Source organism: Chelmon rostratus, chromosome 9 (assembly GCF_017976325.1).
Source record: "Chelmon rostratus isolate fCheRos1 chromosome 9, fCheRos1.pri, whole genome shotgun sequence".
In the NCBI taxonomy this organism is placed as follows: domain Eukaryota; kingdom Metazoa; phylum Chordata; class Actinopteri; order Chaetodontiformes; family Chaetodontidae; genus Chelmon; species Chelmon rostratus.
In genome coordinates, this window is record NC_055666.1 from 18,778,066 (window position 1) to 18,796,659 (window position 18,594).

Consider the following 18,594-nt stretch of genomic DNA (forward strand, 5'->3'; position numbering starts at 1 on the left):
TTTAAAGCTAGACTGCAGTACACACGTCTTCTGGTTCTACATGTTGGTCCCTGTCATATGACTTCCATTTCCTGGTACAGTCGGCGGCGGCACAGCTACATCCCAAACACCGCTGACTGAGCGTCCCTGTCGGGTTTCTTCATCTTTTCTCCGTTGGCGGACACTCCAAACTACTGTGCGATCATGAACCGATGCGCAACATTTGTTTTGATTGTCGCCTTTGGAATCGGTATGTGTCATCCACATTGTTAGTCTTTAAATCAACTGCAAAAAGTGAGATAAAAATGCTATCCGTTTCTGCGAAGTGACGCGATTAAACTTGCGGGACACTCCGGGCCTGGTGCTTCTCGGGCTCAGGCTAAAAGCTGCTCTGGGAAAGAGATTTGAAGAATAGCTCTTACTTGTAAATGGTCTCTAATTTATAGACATAGACATAAATGTGCTGTTTGTTTAAATTTACAATACAGGCCTTTAATCCAATCCATCATTGGCTGTTCATTCGAGGAGTCGTTATGTTTTGCTAACGAAGCTAGCTTGATTGCTAATTGTTAACTACGTCAACATTTGAGTAGAACGCCGTTAAGTCACCGTATGCATCTCAATAAACTGTAATTTCCTGCATTTCCTATTTATTTTTTCTTGCCAACGTATGACAACCAAACTATGCTCTGGAGGTAACTGTCAAGCTCCTTTGAACCTTGTGCCAGTCGGTAATGTGTTGTTAACATTAGCTACCTTAGCCGTTAGCTTACAGGTTGGAAAACACTTCTTCTGAAGCTAAAGTTTGAGGTGACGATAAAGCCTTCAGACCTTCCGATTTATATCTGCTGCTAAACAACGTTAGCCACACACACTAAGCCTAAGAGAGTAAAAAATGTGCCATAAACCCCGTTGCCACAGTAGAAAAACGCATTACCATTATGTCACCTGGTTATAATGGGTAGCATTAGCTACATTTTTCAGGTTACAGTAAGTTAGCACGTGACAGCACAACTACAACGTATTGCCGTAAACCTCACGTTCATATGATTTAGCAAGATAGCTATCTGACAGCGATACATACAGAGATTGATAGATTTTGACTCCAGAGCAACGGACATTAAAAGGCAAACGGCCATTACCATTAACACGATCACTTTACATTTAAGATGACCCTCCGTTTTAATTGAGGACTCTCTTCTGTACACTCTTCTGTTGTTACCAGCTGATATGTGCTTGATGCGCTGTGTTTCAGCTAGCGTTAACTAGTTTGGTAACAGAGGTTATAGTTTGCTTATAGTGGGTTAAGTTTATCTCCAGTGGTAGTCAGTCCAGGCCATATGACCTTATCAGGAATTTCATTTATGTTGCCACTATCATTTTTTATCATACATTATCACACACTGTGTCTTAAAACATGGCCCTTAAGTAGGAATACAGTATTTTTATAACAAGGTCACAAGCATGGAATATAATTAATATTGAAGGCTTTATAAGTCTATGTTACTTGGGGAATATGGCAGGTAGCTGTTGTTGAGGTGATGACAATGCATACTGTCAAAACCATGTAGTAAATCTGAAAGGACCTCTTCTGTTAAATTGCATACACTTTCTCAGAGCCAGTGTGAATGGCACAGTGTTTTGATGCATGTATAATGTGTTATGAATAGTGCACAGTCATTTTTTAAAGTGTTTTCTTGTTTTCCACTTCAGTCAACTTGTGGTCATGTGATTCTTGTGTAAACAAGGAGATAAAGAGTAATTTTTCTTCTTTGTTTTCAGTGTCCCAGCTGTCGCATGGTGCTGAGGTTACTGTCCAAGACAAAGATGGCAAATTATGCCTCTATGCCAATCTAATGGTCAACTTCTCAGTCTCATATGAAGTAACTGGCAATAAGGTGAGTGTTTGGTCTTTGTCAAACTAACCACAAGATGTTCTACTATGACCAGCTGTGTTTGGTGTATTTAATACATCATGTTGCACATTATACTCATGAAATTACTTTACCCATCAAGCAAAGCAGTTCCACTTTGATTAGGCCGCTTCAGCAGTGTGATTATCAACCTCTTGTGGGAGCAAACGTCATCTCGGAAAGAGGAAATGAGAGGAGTCATGACAAAGCAAATAAATTCTTGCTACTCAGCAGCATTCAGTCATTGAGTTTTCCTGGTGCATATCCTGTTGTGCTCCATCTTTTCACTAGTGCGTCGTTGTGCTGTAAAAAGCAGCTCACAGAAATTAATATAATATTAAGGAATTTCCAAACTTCTATTTATTATTCTTTCTATCTGTCATGGATTTTTAAAGTAAGCTGTCTATCAGGCCTATTAATATTTGTGGCATGTTTACAGAGGTAATGTTTCAGGTGATTAGAAACTGTTAGTTGGTTGAATTCTTAGAAGCAACAGACTGTGTGACAAAGTTTCATGTCATAAACTTATATAATCATGTCAAATGAGGTCACCCTGTCACACTCTTTCTTGTAGAGTGCGACTGTTGAGTTTGAACTTCCGGGTAATGTCACAACAGATGGAAGTGAGTGTGACACCAAAAGCTCAACGCTGAAGCTTAATTTCGGTGAAGGACACTCCTGGAGCGTGAACTTCACCCTCAGTGAAAATGTGTACCAGGCGGACTTCGTCACCTTTTCCTACAACCTCAGCGACACGACACGCTTCCCCAATTCTGTATCAAATGGTAACTTCTACACCCCACACAGCAAAAAACACAAAAATACAAGCATGCACGAGGGGCCTTGTACTGATGCTGATGTGTTTTTGAATGTTTTTTAGACACCACCCGTGTCACCGTGAAGCCTCACATTACAGACGTAAGGATGGACACCTGCTACTCGTGCAAGAGCAACGACATGATCGAAGCTGATTTGGTCAATCAGACGCTGTGGAACGTGCTCATACAGGCTTTTGTCAGTAACGACAGCAGGAGTGAAAACAGTAAGTGCGGCTGCAGCATCGCCTTGATTCTGCCTGTAATGTTTCTGTCCTGTTTACGCTGATTGTCGACTCTGTTTTGTCCCCACACAGTTACCTCTTGTGCTGCTGATCTACCCACAACCGCTGTTGTCCCCACCACTCATTCTACCAGTACCACCACTGCAGCCCCTGTCACAACCCCTACTGCCCCTCCTACTACCACCACCCCGACCCCCACCCTCCCTACACCCTCCACTGGGAAGTACAGCATCAAGCCTGATGAAAACAGCACAGCCTGTCTGTTAGCCAGCTTTGGCCTGCGGATTGGTTACAAGCAAGCAGATGTATGTTTATAAACAGAATTACAATGTCGTAATCTTGTGAAGCCCTTCCAGATGAATGACACTTGATCTCCCGTAGTCGTTCCTGATTTGGTTCCCTTCTCTTCCCTCTGGCACAGAAATATCAGGAGATGAACTTCGACCCTAATGGGACCATAGTCTCTGGATCATGTGAAGTCAACAGCAGCGAGCTGGTGTTGGTGTCTAACACTTTGACCCTCATGTTCACTTTCACCAATGTAAGTCCTCAACAGTATGCTGTTATATCCATTTGAAGCTGGACTTTTCAACCATTTATCCATTGTGTTCAGGTACCCATTGAAGCATTTTTTTTTCAAGCAGAACAGCCAAATATTTTACAGTTTCATCTTCTTATACGAGCAAATTTGCGACCTTACCTTCATTATCTTTCCATATTTGCCATTGCTTCATACCTCTGGATCTGAATCTCTGAATTAGATTGGGTGGATAAATACCCACATTACATAACGTCACAGAACAAGGCAGGATGCAACAAAATGTGAGATGTTTGCTGACAGTGTCACTCATCCCTGGAAAAAGAGAAGGGAAATGTTTGTATCCTGGATGTCCCAGATGCTGAGCGTCTGTATTTAGCCTAATTGAGAGAGTTTCTAGGTGTAATTTCCTTTGTTCAAAATGAAAATATTTGAGGTGTATTTTCAGTTTCTGAATCTGTACTTTCTGGCTAACAGGACACGAAGAAATTCCGCCTGCGCGCGCTCAACGTCACTGGAACAACAAGTTCTGGTAATTGGAAGAATCATACTTACCTGCATAGACCAGGCACCACACTGAGAGGCTAATGTCGAGTTTTTCTTTTGTGTCTGTGCGTTTCTTTCAAGGGGTGCATTTTTCTGAGGCCAACACCAACCTGAGTCTGTGGGAGGCGGCCGTCAGCAGCTCCTACATGTGTAACAAAGAGCAGAACTACACCATCACCAGCCAGCTCACCCTCTACACCTTCAACCTTCAAGTTCAGCCCGTTGGAGTCCAGAAGGGTGTTTTCAGTACAGGTAGGTTATTTTTTAATGTCTTTTAAAGTGCTTCATATGTAGAGTGTGGGGGAAATGGATGTTCTAGATGATGACTCTACAGGTTGCAATGAGGAAGCTGATGTTTGAAGCAGCCAAATGGATTGTGTTGTCAGGTTAGTTTGTAGTAGGGCTGGATGTCATTTGAAAACTAGTACTGACAGCATCTTAGTTAAAGGTAACTTTTTCAATAATACTGAAGGTCACAAGTTAAAAATGTTAAAGCAAGAACAATTTAAGAAGTATTTTATTTGTTAAAATTGTAATTTTGCACTATAAGACAGTCACATTTTGGTTCGATAAGATGTCCAATTCGATATTTTATGATTTGTAGAATAATATGAGTAGAACTAATATCCCTAACTTATCTATTGTAAATTTCAAGACAAATGTATAATTAGTGCAGCCAAAACCAGATGTAAAAATGACAACCAAGCGATACCTGGTTTTTGTTTTTTATCTATGGCACATAAAACAATTAGCAGACCCTGTAGTAAAATTACTGGTTTAGTTTTACATAAAAGATGATACATCTTTGATTATACACACTTGAAATGAGCGGAGCTCAGCCTTTCTGTCCCCTTAAACTGAAGCAATGTCTGCTTATGATCCCTCATCATGAGTCATTTGAAGGATTTTTAGAAGCCCGAAGATGTGAAAGTATCCAGTATTTGAGGGGTCCTGACCCCCCATTTTTGCTTTCAATATTAAAAGTCCATCCACTTCCTGAAAAGGAAATCTGGTTAATGTCCATTTTCTTGTTCACTTCAAAACCATCTGAACGACTTCCTGCAGAATCTCTTCATTTATATCGTGGGCATCTACTATTATCTATTGTGCCCAAGATGTTCATTGAAATGAGCACAGTGTTATGTGACAGCTTTGAAGTCGAGAAAATTAAGTGTTTCGAGTATTTTGGCACAGTTGAAAAGATCAGCTGTTTTTAAAGATGGCAAATAATCTGAACTGCTGTCGTGCTGCTCCAGTCTTGTCTCTTGTTAATCAGAAAATCACTGTTCCACCTGTTGACTGACTCTCTTTTTATCTGCAGCCCATGAATGTTCATTGGATGACACCAGCATCTTAATCCCAATCATTGTTGGCGCTGCTCTGGCTGGCTTGATTCTCATTGTAGTGATCGCTTACGTGATTGGTCGAAGAAAGACTTATGTTGGATATCAGACCCTTTAAATCCAGTTTGCTATCGATCCTGAAATATCATGGGGTTCCCAAGCCTGGTCCTTGGGTTTTATGTTCATGTCTAATTTGCAAAGGGCTTAAAAATTCACGAGTCAAAATCTGAACTAAAGTCACAGCTGAGAAAACATGAGATGCAGTTTTATAAACTGTCTGCTGTCAGAAAAGTAGATTTAACTCTCTCTTGGTATTGAATTTATTGATCATTAAGGGACATGAAAAGCACATGGAACATTTTTGAATTGCAGTTGCCTCAAGGGTCTTTAATGATGCTATAATAAGAGGAGTAAAATCCACGTAAAGTTGGAGGGTTTGGCGTTTTTCTCAAGGACCAAACTTGTCTACCCCCAATGTTTGTTTCTTTTTTGTTGTTATCTGGATGTTTTGTCTTTCCTTTTTTGTTGTGAGTTTTTTGTTTAGTTAATGAGCAAGTGCAAGATCCACACAACTTAAATTAAGTAATTCCAATCACATAAAAGGTGACATTCAACATATATTATATAGAATTCTTGGAGTATACGTGTACAGAAGGACATTACAAAAGCCCCTGGACATTCATTATATCCACATTTTTAGCATGAGACGTGGGGCAGTTAGAAGTTTCATGCTGCGAGGTCCTGCACTTGCTCTCCAGACATTCCCTTTTTGTTTTGTCATTATTTAATCTTTGTGCACATTTTAGTTACGTTTTACTTCTTTTATGGTTTGACTTGTCATCTCAATTATTCACATCATGACATACAAGAACGCTAACTTTCACAGCATTTCACAAAGGAAGATGGTCAATCAGCCTTCTTCCTCTGATCCCAGAAATTCATGAACGAGGATGAAGGTCAATTCCATTTGGAAATTTGTCAAAGGAAATTCGCTTTAGCCCATGTTTGCCCCTGTAGAGCAGGAGGAACATCGGAATTATTGTCCTGATTTTTGTGGCTCCAATCGTATTAAGAATGTGACATCAAAGTGTTTGTTGTTTAAACATGAATAGAGCTTTTTTTTGTGTGGAAGACATTTCGACATATGCCAAGCAGTAAAAGTCCAGGTGGGACTCATGACATTAACGATGCCATTTAAAGCTGAAGGCCCCGAAACTGACAACTACATGGGATCAAGCTGTCGTTAGTGTTATTAATTACACCTGTGCTTCTTCTGCTACACCATCTCCAAATGTCTCCTGTTTAAAAGGTCTCTCACATTTGCACATGCTCCAGTTTATTCTCCAGAGAACAAATCTGCAAAGAAAGGTCACCTGTTGTTTTTGCTCACATGATACATTACGGCATTAGGTTTAGAAAAGGGAGAATTTCGTTGTGTAGACACTCACTTTCAGCACAGACAGTTCTGAAATGAGGATATATACATACAAATGCACTACGCCGCTCTTTTGCATTTTTGCTTTATGTTGAGACTGTTGTCACATTATCTCACCTGTGTATAGGTCTGGGCTTGGCCTGAGCTCTGAGGGCTGCAGCTGCATCAGGGGACATTAAAGCTCCTGAAAACTTAAAGTTCAAAGTTCAGGAAAAAAATGTCTGAATGTATTTTTTTCATAAGAGTTTAATGCAGGAATATGTTTTTTTTTAAGTGAAATAGGCTTATTTCCTTTCCTGCTGAGAGTTGGATAAGAAGATTGACACCACTTTTATGTCTGTCTGTAAAGTGTCAGGCTGCAGCCAAGAGAACGTTTTCAGTGTTTATGCTAAGCTAAGCTAACCTTCATTTTACCTTTCAGTCTTCTCAACAAGAGAGAACGAACGTGAAAATGAATATTTCCCAAAATGTCAAATGAGTGCTATAAAAGCTCAGCTTATCTGGACCAGGTCTTGTGACCTCGTGGGTGTGGTTTGATCAGTTTAGTTCAACAGACCTCACACCTGTCTTCAGAGTTTGATTCACGAGCTGCTAAATCCACCCAAGTATGTGATACAACATCACACGAAATAGACAAAATTGACGCAGGCAAATTGTGTCCTCGTGTAGGACCCCGTCGCAAATAGAAGCTGAAAGTGAGTTTTCAGGAGCTCGCGAGTCAGGGAATCAGTGCAGGTTGCAGTGATGCAGGATCAGGGGTGAAGACAAGCCTCAGAATGTGTATTTCTATGATAGAAAGCCAATGTGACACATGGTAGTAGCTGTTATTGTTGCTGAGCTCTAGCAGAGTGCTGTGTACTATCAGCCTTGTTCCAACTCTTCAGGGCTGGAACAACGCAGCCAGTAAACTGCACGTGACAATGACGAGAATTACTTCCATTTCAAGGTTGCTTATAAAAGTTGCTCTCCCAGGATGTTGTACGTGTGTATGAATAATAGCTATAAATCAAGTACTGCTTTGATTTTGCTTGTGATTGTTGCTGTCCTGTGTATTTCAGCTTTGTACGAACTCATTTGCCTTAATTATGCAGATAGTTTTGCAGCACTGGTATAAATGTTTGTTTTCTCAAGGTTTATCTCCCGTGTTCTCAATAAATCATCGAACATGTCCATCATCATGACAACTGTGCCTCGCTCAGTGGAAACGTTGGGTTTTGGGTTTTTTTGGCAACATGATTTGGCTCGCTATTTATCTTCCCTTCGCAAGTTGAGAACATTGCACACACGTATTCAGCAAAGGGAATTTGTGCTGCAAGACTGTCATTTAAAGATCAATCAGTGTGTGTTATGTGGATACAAATGACTGCTGATTTCATCTTCATTCTCTCACGCTGTTAGCTCTGATAAAATTGTGTGTCAGACTGAAGTGGAGCTTTTTAGTCTTTTTAGGATGTATGGAAATAAAAGTGCATTGCTGTCCTGGACGCTTGAGTAATGTTTATTCCTTTAAAAACCATAAAAAAGGTTCCATGCTGTAGATACTTGGGACCTTCTTAAAGTCAGTTCTTTCTTTCAGGAGTTCATGCATTAACCTTTAATTTTATTTCTTCTTGTTGAGCCTTTAAGACATTCACCTCTCTGCTCTCTTCACTCTCGTCTAGCTGAGGAATGCCAGGCTGATGCAGACAGCTTCCTTGTTCCCATAGCTGTCGGAGTTGCCCTGCTCGTTCTCATTCTTATCGTTCTGCTGGCCTATTTCATCGGGAGAAAGAGAAACACGGCCACCGGCTACGAGTCTTTCTAGTCAAACTTGGCTCGTTTTGATCTTGATGCTATACAAAGGGTAGTCGGTGAACCGCTGCCTTTTCTGCCTTGCTGCCTTTGACTAATTGTGAAAAATGACCAGCGTGTGTTGTGATGGTGTTTCCACGCAGTGTTTAGTGCTGCGGACTTCCTGACTGTGTTCGTAAAGGAACATCTCCACATTTTGGGAAATATGCTCGGTTGTTTTCTTGCAGAGAGTTGGATGAGACCTTAAACAAACGAGATACAACATGCTAGTTAGTGAGCATTAGAGGTGCTGATTGGCCGATGTTTTCGGGCTAGCTGTTCCTCTCTCGTTTCCAGTCTTTATGCTAAGCTAAGCCGCCGAGCTGCTGTCTACAGGTTCAGAGAGTGCTATTGGTCTTCTCATCTGACTCGTTTTGCATATTTCCCAAAATGTGGGACTACTTTTACGAACTTCCTTTCTTTTTTCTATCTAAAATTAACATTCATGTAGAATAAGTAATAACCACTTGAGTGATTTCCATTCTGTGCTTTTTGAATATTTAATCCTTTTCTCTGATCTACACTACAGCTCCGTTGTTTATTCCACCTGTTGTAATTTCTGATGTACTTACTTGCTGCTCTGCCTCTTTCTAATCCTTTGTAGACTGTAAATATCCTAAATCCCTGTTTTCTGCCGACTAAACCACTAACCTGCTGTCTGTCTGTCTGTCTGTCTGTCTGTCTGTCTGTCAGCTGAGGAATGCTTCCTGGACTCTGATTTGAGCTTTTTGGTGCCCATTGCAGTGGCCGTGGCGCTCAGCTTCCTAATCATCCTTGTGCTTATCTCTTACCTGATTGGCCGGAGGAAGAGTCGCACTGGCTACCAGTCTGTATAATCCAACTCAGCCGCTTCCGCCCCTGACACCCTTTCAACCCTCACAGCTCTTAAAAACACCTTCCCGACCACTTCGCTGCCCGTCAGAGCATCAAAAGCATCCCGAACTTCTGCTTTATTCTGTCTCTAAAAATAACCTTTAGCTTACTTCTCGTACACAGTTTAAAAATTATCCCAGCAAACACCCCGACTGTTTCCTTGGTTTTGCTTTGATGCCAATGACTGAATCAAGTACCAAAACATTTATGATCAACATTGCATCGTTTGATTGTAGATTGCATGTTTTGAAAATTAATATCATGGCTGTGAGTAGCCGTCCACCTCCTCCGAGAGCCGTCCCTCCTCCCACCCCAGAGAGGCTTTTCCCTCTCGGTTTCTGTGCTGTACAGTAGTATATGTGTAAATTACTCTCTTGTATAGAATGAATGACATTGATTTTTGATGACGTGAATGTACGAGCAAGCTAATAGATACACTGTTGTTCACACCCCAGATGCCGATCTTTTCATGTTTGTTTAACCATCACTTAACATACAGTTAACGGATCAATGAAAACTCATGTCGCACATGCAGTCACTGAATTTAAGCTTTATGAAAGGGACACTAACTTATCAAGACACTTCACCTGCACCGGGACTATTTTTTCTTGATTTTGTTTGGAAATGTGTAATGTTAGGCGTTAATGTTTCTGTCACTCATGTTAGCAAGATTGAATTTTCTTTAAATGTACACTTCTCTTAAAAGATGCACATTTGAGTATTTGTTGAATCGCTTAAATTGTTCTATTTTGATCCCCTATTATTTCACAAGTCAAACAAAATATGTTTTGGCGAATGGGAGACGTGGTTTAAACTTATAATTACATTGGTGGCCAGAATCAAACTTTGGTTGAAAATGCATTCATTCGCTCTTGATTTAACAACTAAACATTAGGTAGAGTGAGATTCTTACATTTCCCTCCATGTGATCGTATGAGCATGAGCAGTTCAAGTATGCAGACCACGAGTAATACTTCACACCATCTCACCTCTATGATCGTCAGTTGTGTGCATTGGTTCACTCCCCCTGACAGTTTCGTGCCTTTCTGTGTTGCACCTCTGAGTTGCTTGCTTGAAGCTTGTCTCCATCTGATGAAGAATGTGATATGATGAGCTTGTTTAACACAAGTGGGGAACAAATTAAATAAAGTTTCGTTCTTGTTTTGTATCGCTGTCATTCTTTTAGCAGTTGGCGTTCTGCCTCCGTCGTGACGTTGCACAACAGGAGCTTGTGTGTCATGACTGAAGGTTAACGGTTGTAAACTAAACATTCACGCTGCTGAGTGGCCTGCTGCGATTGCTCAGACTGTCTTTTCGACTTTGATCAACCATGTGCTTTTTAGCACCTGTAATGGCACGCAGAGGCCTGACTCCAGCTATTACTGGCATTTAGGCAGATATGAAGTTTACACAGGGGTCACGCCCCATTGACGTAGGCGTCACTCCTTTCTGAGACGACTTTTAATTAACCTGTGTTTTGCTGACATTGACTTTACTTCCTAATCAGCCAAATCTTTTACCCTAAATATTTTGAACAATTCTTGTGACCTTTTAAAGCCCAACATGTAGACAAGTATTGAAGTGGTAACCAAACTAGGCCAGCCAGTACATACACGACCACTAAGCTTTGTTAACAGCCGAGCTATTAACACGTTCTGCTGGACGCTTTCAAGTTATTCAAGTTTCGTGGGCTATTCATGAGCAAAATATATGTTCCCTTTGTCAGCCCAAAACAGCTATTAGACCTCGAATACACAAACTGGTAGAAAACTCCAGTAATACACATAATGCAGCATAAAAACTACTGTCAATATAACTCATAGAGGAAGTAGAAATGTACTGTATTTAACCACGCTGACTTCTGAAACCTGCCGTCAGTTTGAAAGTCTCATAAAATTAGTAAAATATGTAAAGCACACAATTTAACTATTACTATACTATTGTTGTTAAACTATACTGTTTATAGAGTTCTTCTAAAAATTACAGTTTAAATGTGTTTTTTTTAATAAGGAATTCAATGTTGATGTAGACTATTAGTCCCATGTGGAAGAAAACTTGCAGGACATACCAGAACATTGTATTTATTATATGCACTATAATAGGAATAAATACAACATTGATACCAAGTTTAGTAGCACAGTTCAGGCAGGATTAATACTATCACAAAATAGTTATACTTTTTTAAAATGGTACAGACCTTTCACAAACTATTTCACAGTACAGTATGTCTCTTTATTGATCAGTCTTGTGTAGTATTTCATTTTCAAAAGCAAATGTTTTTACAAAAGAAGGCAAGAAGTGGCTTGTGATGCTTTATCATAAATGTATAATACTGCTCTATTCAACAAAAATATAGTAATAGTGTATTTGCAGTCATTTATTATCTTTTTTTTACTGTGTAAGTACAGTACAAGTCCTGCTTTCAGTGTTTGCATGATAGTTCTTTGAATTCTTACAATATACATGTTTGAAAAATATAATGCAAAACAAATTAGTACACTTTATCACGCAAAAATGTGCACACAAAACCAAAATCTAACCGGATAAAACAATATTCCTAATTTCCTATTAATGTTTTAAGTCATAATTGGATTTGCATAGCCAGAAATGCTAACTATTGGGCAGAGTGTAATTTAGTTTGATTAATCTCGCTAATCATTACAAAATATCAGGAATTGAATTGTAACTCACTCTACGCACTTGTCCTGTGCCCAGCACTGTTTGTTGTGGGTGCAGGTGCCAGTGGCACGCTCAAGGTACAAAGATACAACAGAAACACGCGAGTAAATATCTACTTCTTGAGGAATTTGTTTCACAGCAGAAGACGTGGATATTTAAGTGAAAGATGAGGAGAGGGAAATTACATATTTCATGGAAAATAATATTCTTCTTGTACATTTTCCTGCCTCATTGTCACGGGAGCATCCTGCTGGCAGCGATATCTTTTGCCTCACGCTCCGACGTCCAAGGAGAAGGTCACACTGCCCAGATAGCGGTCAGTGGGTGAATCGTTAATGATGCCCTTTCCGTTCAGTTTGCATTGTACTTGGATGTGAGTGTCGTACTGCACTCCTGCAAAACGCACAGCCACCACCGGTGAGGAGTAGTTTACCTGAGGTCGAGACACGACAGGCGTTATTTCAAACTTAAGTAAAGCCATCTGTATGCTACAGCAGTTAGTCTCAAGGATGAAACTCTCACTCACATGTCTGAGCTTCCCATAGTATGGATAGTACTTCATGTCAAAAATGCTTTTAGGAAAAAACTGGATTTCTCCCAAAGCTTCTGGAGGTCCTTTCTGCAAGAGGAGGAAGTTAAGTTTCTTTGCTTCTATGATACGATTGTGATATCCTTTTTATGGCATGTCACTTATCACTGTGATAAAATTACAAGCAGGATGGTTACTGTACCTTAACTCCACAAGTCACATTTATTGGTTTGCCCTGGCCAGGTAAGTAACCAAGAATCTATTGAAAAGTAAGTAAGAATAGTAAGAAAAAAGTCATCATCATGCAATAAAAAGTTTTAATGTTGTTTTTGTCTGCAATGTCTTCAAACTGAACTGCAGTGGATGTTTGCTTGACAAAGACCTTGCAGGCTGAAATTCATTTTGGTAGGTTGCAAAATTCAGTGTGCAGACAACCTCTCATTTTCCCTTGTATGCTATTTTTTGTCCTGCTCTGTTTGGATGTACAAACTGTTTACAGTCTGTGCTTCAAACTAAACTCCAGCAGGATAATTTCTTTACACACAAATAATGAAAACATGCACAAGTTTACTTCTAGGAGAAGTGCCCAAACTTTCCATGATGTAATTCCATAGACTATGTTACTGAGACGAGAAGTGATGCACTTCTTGTGTCTTCAGCCTCTCCCTGAAATGGCCACAAGATGTCACTCACTGAGAAACACGTGAGCTTCAGCAGTCCAGTAACACACAGCGTCCCGGCTGTTTTATGTTCCCTCCCTTGTTTTTTGTGCTGATAAACATGTTTTATCTTGTCAACATGCACCGTGTCACAGGTTTTGGTGACTGACATCTTACCCGGTTCATTCGAAGGAGGATGCATGGCCTTCCCTGAGAATAGCCATAGTGGGGGTCCTGCAGCCCTGAACAGTCCCCCAGCCAGGACCTCTTAAACTGACACGCTTTCCGCTCTGCGCTCTCCTCCAAGTCGTCCTGCATGAAGTATCTGTCCTGTGCACAGCGAATATTCTTCCTCTCCTGAGCGCCATCGTTGTATGCTGCAAATGGAGAGCAGGGAGAAAGCGGCAGAGAGGGAGGGAGGGAGAATGAGAGAGGAGAGCATAAATAAAGCCTTGCTACAGCAATGCCCTGCCAGACCCAGGCCTCTGATTAAGGAAGCTTGACAAAAGCGGGGCGTGAAAAAAAAAACGCATTGAATTGCTGCACTCTGCCCACAAAGAGGCTTCCCTTCCCAGCATGCCCTGCAAGAACCAAATGGAAAAAGGGGACAAAGGTAGTGAAGATGAGGATTAACTCATTGCATGCCCGCTTCATTTTGAACAAACTCAACAACCTCGTCCGCCACAATCACAATCACTAATGACTCACACTTTAGATATTCGTCCATAGACCTCGCGTACTTCTTCCAGGATTTGCGATCAGAGGCGTTAAAGGCGATCTCGTGGCCTTCTAGGTGTGGGGCCATCGTCATACCTGCCAGTGGAGACGCAGAGACAGTCAACTGTGCTGAGACTCAAGTAGAAGCAACAGACAGAAGGACGGTGGAGCAGAGAGACGAGAGGAAAGGGACAGCGGAGGGTGCAGAGTGGTTTGAGTTTGGGGTTATATTTACCTGGTGGCATCACTCTGTCATTGAAGGTTGGATGGTAGGGACTAATGGACCACATGAGGCAAAACAAACAGCCGCCAAACATGGCCGCGAGAAACATATAAAGTGCAGCATAGAAGAGAAGGATGAGGCCTGCAAGAGGAGGGAAAGAATGAGTTATTAGGGTGGATACTTCTGATGTAGTATTTGCACAAAAGTGGCTTGCATAACAGACAACTCTCAATAAATCATTTCTCTAATCTGAGTGGAGAAAAACAAAGAACCATAAAGGATTTCCACTTTTTCTAAGACAGCGTGGTCTGTCGGGACTCCAGCGACCGTCTTTGATCAGGACAGTCACTAATTTGTTTTCTCATACTAAAGCACTGTCCTCCCTTCATGACTGCACATGCAAATAACTCCAGTAGTTTTGGTGTTAAATGCACAGCACTGAACCAGTGTGAGGACCCCAAGAACTATCATTGTCCTGCAATTTTCAATTAACAGTCCATTAGCAACTAATCAAGCCAAACGTGCCCTAAATTAAATGGCTTTTGCTGTGCGGGCAATTTCACAGGGGACTAGCTGCAGCCAGCCTTGCGTCCCCAGAGCCACAAAGGCCTTTCTGTTTGAGCTCAGTGAGAATTCTCCCAGCTGTCCTTTCACTCAGGAACACAGTGAACCTCCGGTTGCCATCGTAGTGAAGGTCTTTTGCAGCCATAGAGGCCCGGCCAGCTCCAAGGAGCCTCAATCACCCCACTCTGGTATTGTGTCCTCTCTTACACACTCGTCTCACAGGACACACAGCACAGACTTCAACTCAGGGCCTTTCTTCGTCGGACACATGGGCCCCACTCCTCCACAAGTGTGCACACACTGGTTGTGCAGCTGAAATGAGCTCTTAGCCCTGCCTGGGATCCAGCATTTCAGCTTATGCAAGAAACACACACTTTCCTTGGATATTCTCTCTACATTCAGTTGGATCATGTTTGCCATTGTGTACAGTGGAGCTGAGGGAAGGTGGGGGTGGGTGGGGGGGGGGGGGGGTTCAACACCGTCACATAGCAACTACCCTGGAATACCAAGAGGCTGCTCCATCATCATTGACTCAACAAACTCATCCAGTCTGTCGCTTCTGCCAAAAAAGTTCGCCTGCACCAAAGCTCAATTTGGCAGTGAGCTGAGTGGATTTAAGAAAAAAGAAGCATCTCTACGTGTTTAACTGCAACTGAGGGGCCATAAGCATGTTAAGTTCAGCGATGAGGTCGCCGAGGCTTTGGGAAAGAGGCTGTGGAGAGCATGGTAAGATGTAGAGGAATGTGATTCCTGGCCAATGCGAGGCCCGGATCAGTGCGCTCCCGCTGGGGACGCGTCCCCAGGCAGTCTGTTTTTGTCGGGACACTCTGAATTGTCCTTGCACCTATGTAAACATTGAGCATAAGGACACACACACACTTGCAGCACAGTGAGCAGACTCACTGGACTGCAGAGACGTTTTTCACCCTCTAAATGATCCCCGAGTGCATCTTTTAAAGACATTCAAACACCGTGAGATTGTTTTAGATGATTCAGCTGAAACACACTTAACATTAGATTTGTAATCACTGGACACATGCAGTAAAAAATAACTTTGCATCAATCCAAACGTCCCTCCCCATACCCCAACAACACAGAACCTGTCTTCATCAACTCACTCCAGCTCTTTCCAGAGCGACCCATGAATTCGTTGGTCTCCGCATTCCACAAGTATGTCTTCAAGTCGTCTATTTTCTGGTGGAGCGTCCTCTTGGGTAACGGCCTGCGCTTCCATCTCTCAAAGTTCAGGTCCTCCTGCTCTAGCGGCTGGTGCTCGGCCAACTCCTCCTGCTCTTCCTCCAGCTCTTGGCCATGTTTGAGTATCACTTTGTGAGGCTGGTGGAAAGAAGAAGAAGAGAAAAAGCCCTCACCACACATATTCTCAACTGCTAAGTTCTGCAGTCGACCTATTTTCTTTCCAAATCACTGCAGGAAAAATATGGCATGCCTTCTGCTCCGAGTATGACCGATGATATAAACTGCCAGAGAGTGCTCTGCATATTAATGAACATCGCACTGCTGGTCCTGTCCCCTGTTTCTGCAAATTATAAACCCGCTGGTGACCTTTCTGGCACTCGTTGGGAGAGCTGACCTCCTCTGAGTGGACCCTCCTGCTTGGAGCAGCAGCTGCAGACAGCAGAGCTGGAGGGTCACTCCGACAGCCAGATGTTACTCACTGACTCTCAGCATCCGCAGGACAGGACACACAGATCCCAGAGGGACCACAGGACACAAGTCACTTCATTTGTGAGAGTTTGGCCTTTAAAATAATTTGCTGTTAAATGTTTAAAACGCTTATAAGGAGCTTTGATTCTTGTGCCTGTAAACCACTTGATTATTGAGTTAACGATAACTGTACTGTTTATTAAAATGACCTTCAGTGCTAGTGGAACAGAAGCCTTAATGGCTGCCTCAGTGAATAAAGTGATTAGAAAGTTTTCCATGTAATTTCAGCACTTACAAGACTTGGTGGATGGTTTTTAAGGAGCGTCTCTTCAGCTCCTCCCTCTGTGGAACTGGGCTCCATCTTCTTCACAGAAAGAAAAGGTACTTGTTATACACCTCACATCTCTACATCTGCAAACTCGTCAAGTTCAACAACATCCTCAAAGCTTTTCACAACAAGGCCGAGCTGTCTGAGCGACCTGCTCTACAATCAGACACAAGAAAGAAGCATCGCAGCTGCAGTCAAAGTTCTGACATACCTGAAGTTTTCTTTGCAATAAAAACGCGGATTAATATGTCGAAAACCCTCTTGACCCCCGGAGGAAGAAAAATAATGTTTGTCAAAAAGTGTTTGGGGATTTCATTAGAAAGTTTTAGGCACGCAGGGGGGACCGGTATGGAGAACCTCCTTCAACTAGGCGCGCATCATAGTGAATGAACGCTGGACAGAGAAAGACCGGGGGTGGGATTCAAAGTGCTTTTTTTTGGGTCCCAGAGACGTTTTGGCAGCGACCTGGACCAGAGAACTGCATTCTGCACACGCACACCATCACCCATTGTCTGCTTAGCTGGGCTAACACCGAAGCAAAGCCTGAATACAATATTTATGGCTTATCCCGACACAAGACTCCGCTGTCAATCTGCGCAGTGTACGTGCACAAAGGCGCTCGAATTTTTGACGACATATTTCTAAAAACGTGTATTATTTATTATTATTTAGCGGTGCATATTGAACATGATACAAAATCATCATAAATATAACAGCTGTCATTGGGTATTGTCCTTGCACATGCATGCGTACTGATCCAGTTGCCAACGCCAGCATCGCCCATACACTCCTGCAGCAACTGCTCACCAGAAGCTTCCCTCTGCTGAAGCTCAAGTAGCCCCCATCACTGACCCCATCTGCACTCCGGTCACGTAACGCTCTGTTACCCCATGTAAAAGTGGGAGCGGGGGGACTTTTGAAAGTGTGTTTTTTTTCTTCTTCTTCTTCTTTTACATGAAAAGAGAAATTGCGTCATGGAAAAAAGCTGTTCTTTGAGATTTGCGCGGCAAAAACGTGCACGTGTTCGCGTGTGTGCGCGTTTATGTGAGTGTGTTTTACAGAGAAGGCCAGTGATGCTTCTCACAACACGAGGACATTCTGCAGAGAATAACAAAGCACGAGAACTTTCTGCAGGGAAAACCTGGTAATCAGTCCATGCACCTCTCCATGCAGAGTAATGACAAGTTGACTGCAGCGTGCATGTCCTTTAAAAGTGTCTTTAATGCATTTTTATCAGGAGTTACATGCTACATATTCTATGCGAATTTGTGCAGGGTAAGATCCATGGCCAGGTTAACCTGCGAGGGGTCTCCGGGGCACAAATGAGCTGCTGAGCCCCTATTAACCCCTTATTCGTGCTGCACTCTGTGCATGTGCAATGTGCTCTGTGCTGGAATACAGCTACTTTTTGGGAAGTTTCACTGCTTTGTTCAAGAGCACTGTGGAGGCTGTCCTGCAGACCCAACAAAAGCCCTCTGCTGCTTTTGAGCAAACTTTCTTTTAACACAAGAACATCAAACAAGAGTTCACCATGCAGCTCCTCTGAATTAAACACTTCCATGATGTCAGATTTTGAGGAAAATATTCCTATCATATGAATGCAACCGCAACCCCCACAGAAAGTCTGCAAAATATGGAAAGCAAATTTTACATTTTATTCTCTCAGTTAACTAAAGTCTGTATTTGAATTCAATAAATATAATGAATCCAATA

General features: G+C 42.0%; 2 protein-coding genes across 3 annotated transcripts; one reads left to right on the top strand and one right to left on the bottom strand.

Annotated features, from left to right (window-relative positions):
• The first annotated feature begins 85 nt into the window (after positions 1 to 85).
• On the top strand, positions 86 to 10,666 carry lamp2 (lysosomal-associated membrane protein 2). 2 transcript variants are annotated; one of them, XM_041944380.1, is made up of 9 exons: positions 86 to 229; positions 1,762 to 1,877; positions 2,467 to 2,677; positions 2,773 to 2,934; positions 3,025 to 3,257; positions 3,374 to 3,493; positions 3,968 to 4,022; positions 4,118 to 4,288; positions 8,476 to 10,666. In XM_041944380.1, the coding sequence occupies exons 1-9, from the start codon at positions 184 to 186 to the stop codon at positions 8,616 to 8,618; spliced, it is 1,257 nt and encodes a 418-aa protein (XP_041800314.1). In that variant the 5' UTR covers positions 86 to 183; the 3' UTR covers positions 8,619 to 10,666. The 2 variants fall into 2 exon arrangements, with proteins under 2 accessions (XP_041800314.1, XP_041800315.1); XM_041944381.1 differs by lacking the exon at positions 8,476 to 10,666 and adding an exon at positions 5,358 to 8,298.
• Positions 10,667 to 11,761: 1,095 nt separating this feature from the next.
• On the bottom strand, positions 11,762 to 17,703 carry atp1b4 (ATPase Na+/K+ transporting subunit beta 4). The gene is made up of 9 exons (XM_041944547.1): positions 17,689 to 17,703; positions 16,849 to 16,917; positions 16,007 to 16,223; positions 14,337 to 14,465; positions 14,093 to 14,197; positions 13,562 to 13,761; positions 12,928 to 12,984; positions 12,723 to 12,815; positions 11,762 to 12,629 (listed from the first exon to the last, which is right to left on the bottom strand). The coding sequence occupies exons 2-9, from the start codon at positions 16,912 to 16,914 to the stop codon at positions 12,468 to 12,470; spliced, it is 1,029 nt and encodes a 342-aa protein (XP_041800481.1). The 5' UTR covers positions 16,915 to 16,917; positions 17,689 to 17,703; the 3' UTR covers positions 11,762 to 12,467.
• Between the last annotated feature and the right edge of the window lie 891 nt (positions 17,704 to 18,594).

Excerpts from the sequence above, each read along its gene's own strand:
- atp1b4 (XM_041944547.1), bottom strand. The coding sequence starts at position 16,914 with ATGGAGCCCAGTTCCACAGAGGGAGGAGCTGAAGAGACGCTCCTTAAA. Across the intron at positions 16,224-16,848 it reads AAAACCATCCACCAAGTCTT|CCTCACAAAGTGATACTCAA; the intron begins GTAAGTGCTGAA and ends TCTTTCCACCAG. Across the intron at positions 12,630-12,722 it reads ACTATGGGAAGCTCAGACAT|GTAAACTACTCCTCACCGGT; the intron begins GTGAGTGAGAGT and ends TCTCGACCTCAG.
- lamp2 (XM_041944380.1), top strand. The coding sequence starts at position 184 with ATGAACCGATGCGCAACATTTGTTTTGATTGTCGCCTTTGGAATCG. Across the intron at positions 1,878-2,466 it reads ATGAAGTAACTGGCAATAAG|AGTGCGACTGTTGAGTTTGA; the intron begins GTGAGTGTTTGG and ends TCTTTCTTGTAG. Across the intron at positions 4,023-4,117 it reads CACTGGAACAACAAGTTCTG|GGGTGCATTTTTCTGAGGCC; the intron begins GTAATTGGAAGA and ends GTTTCTTTCAAG.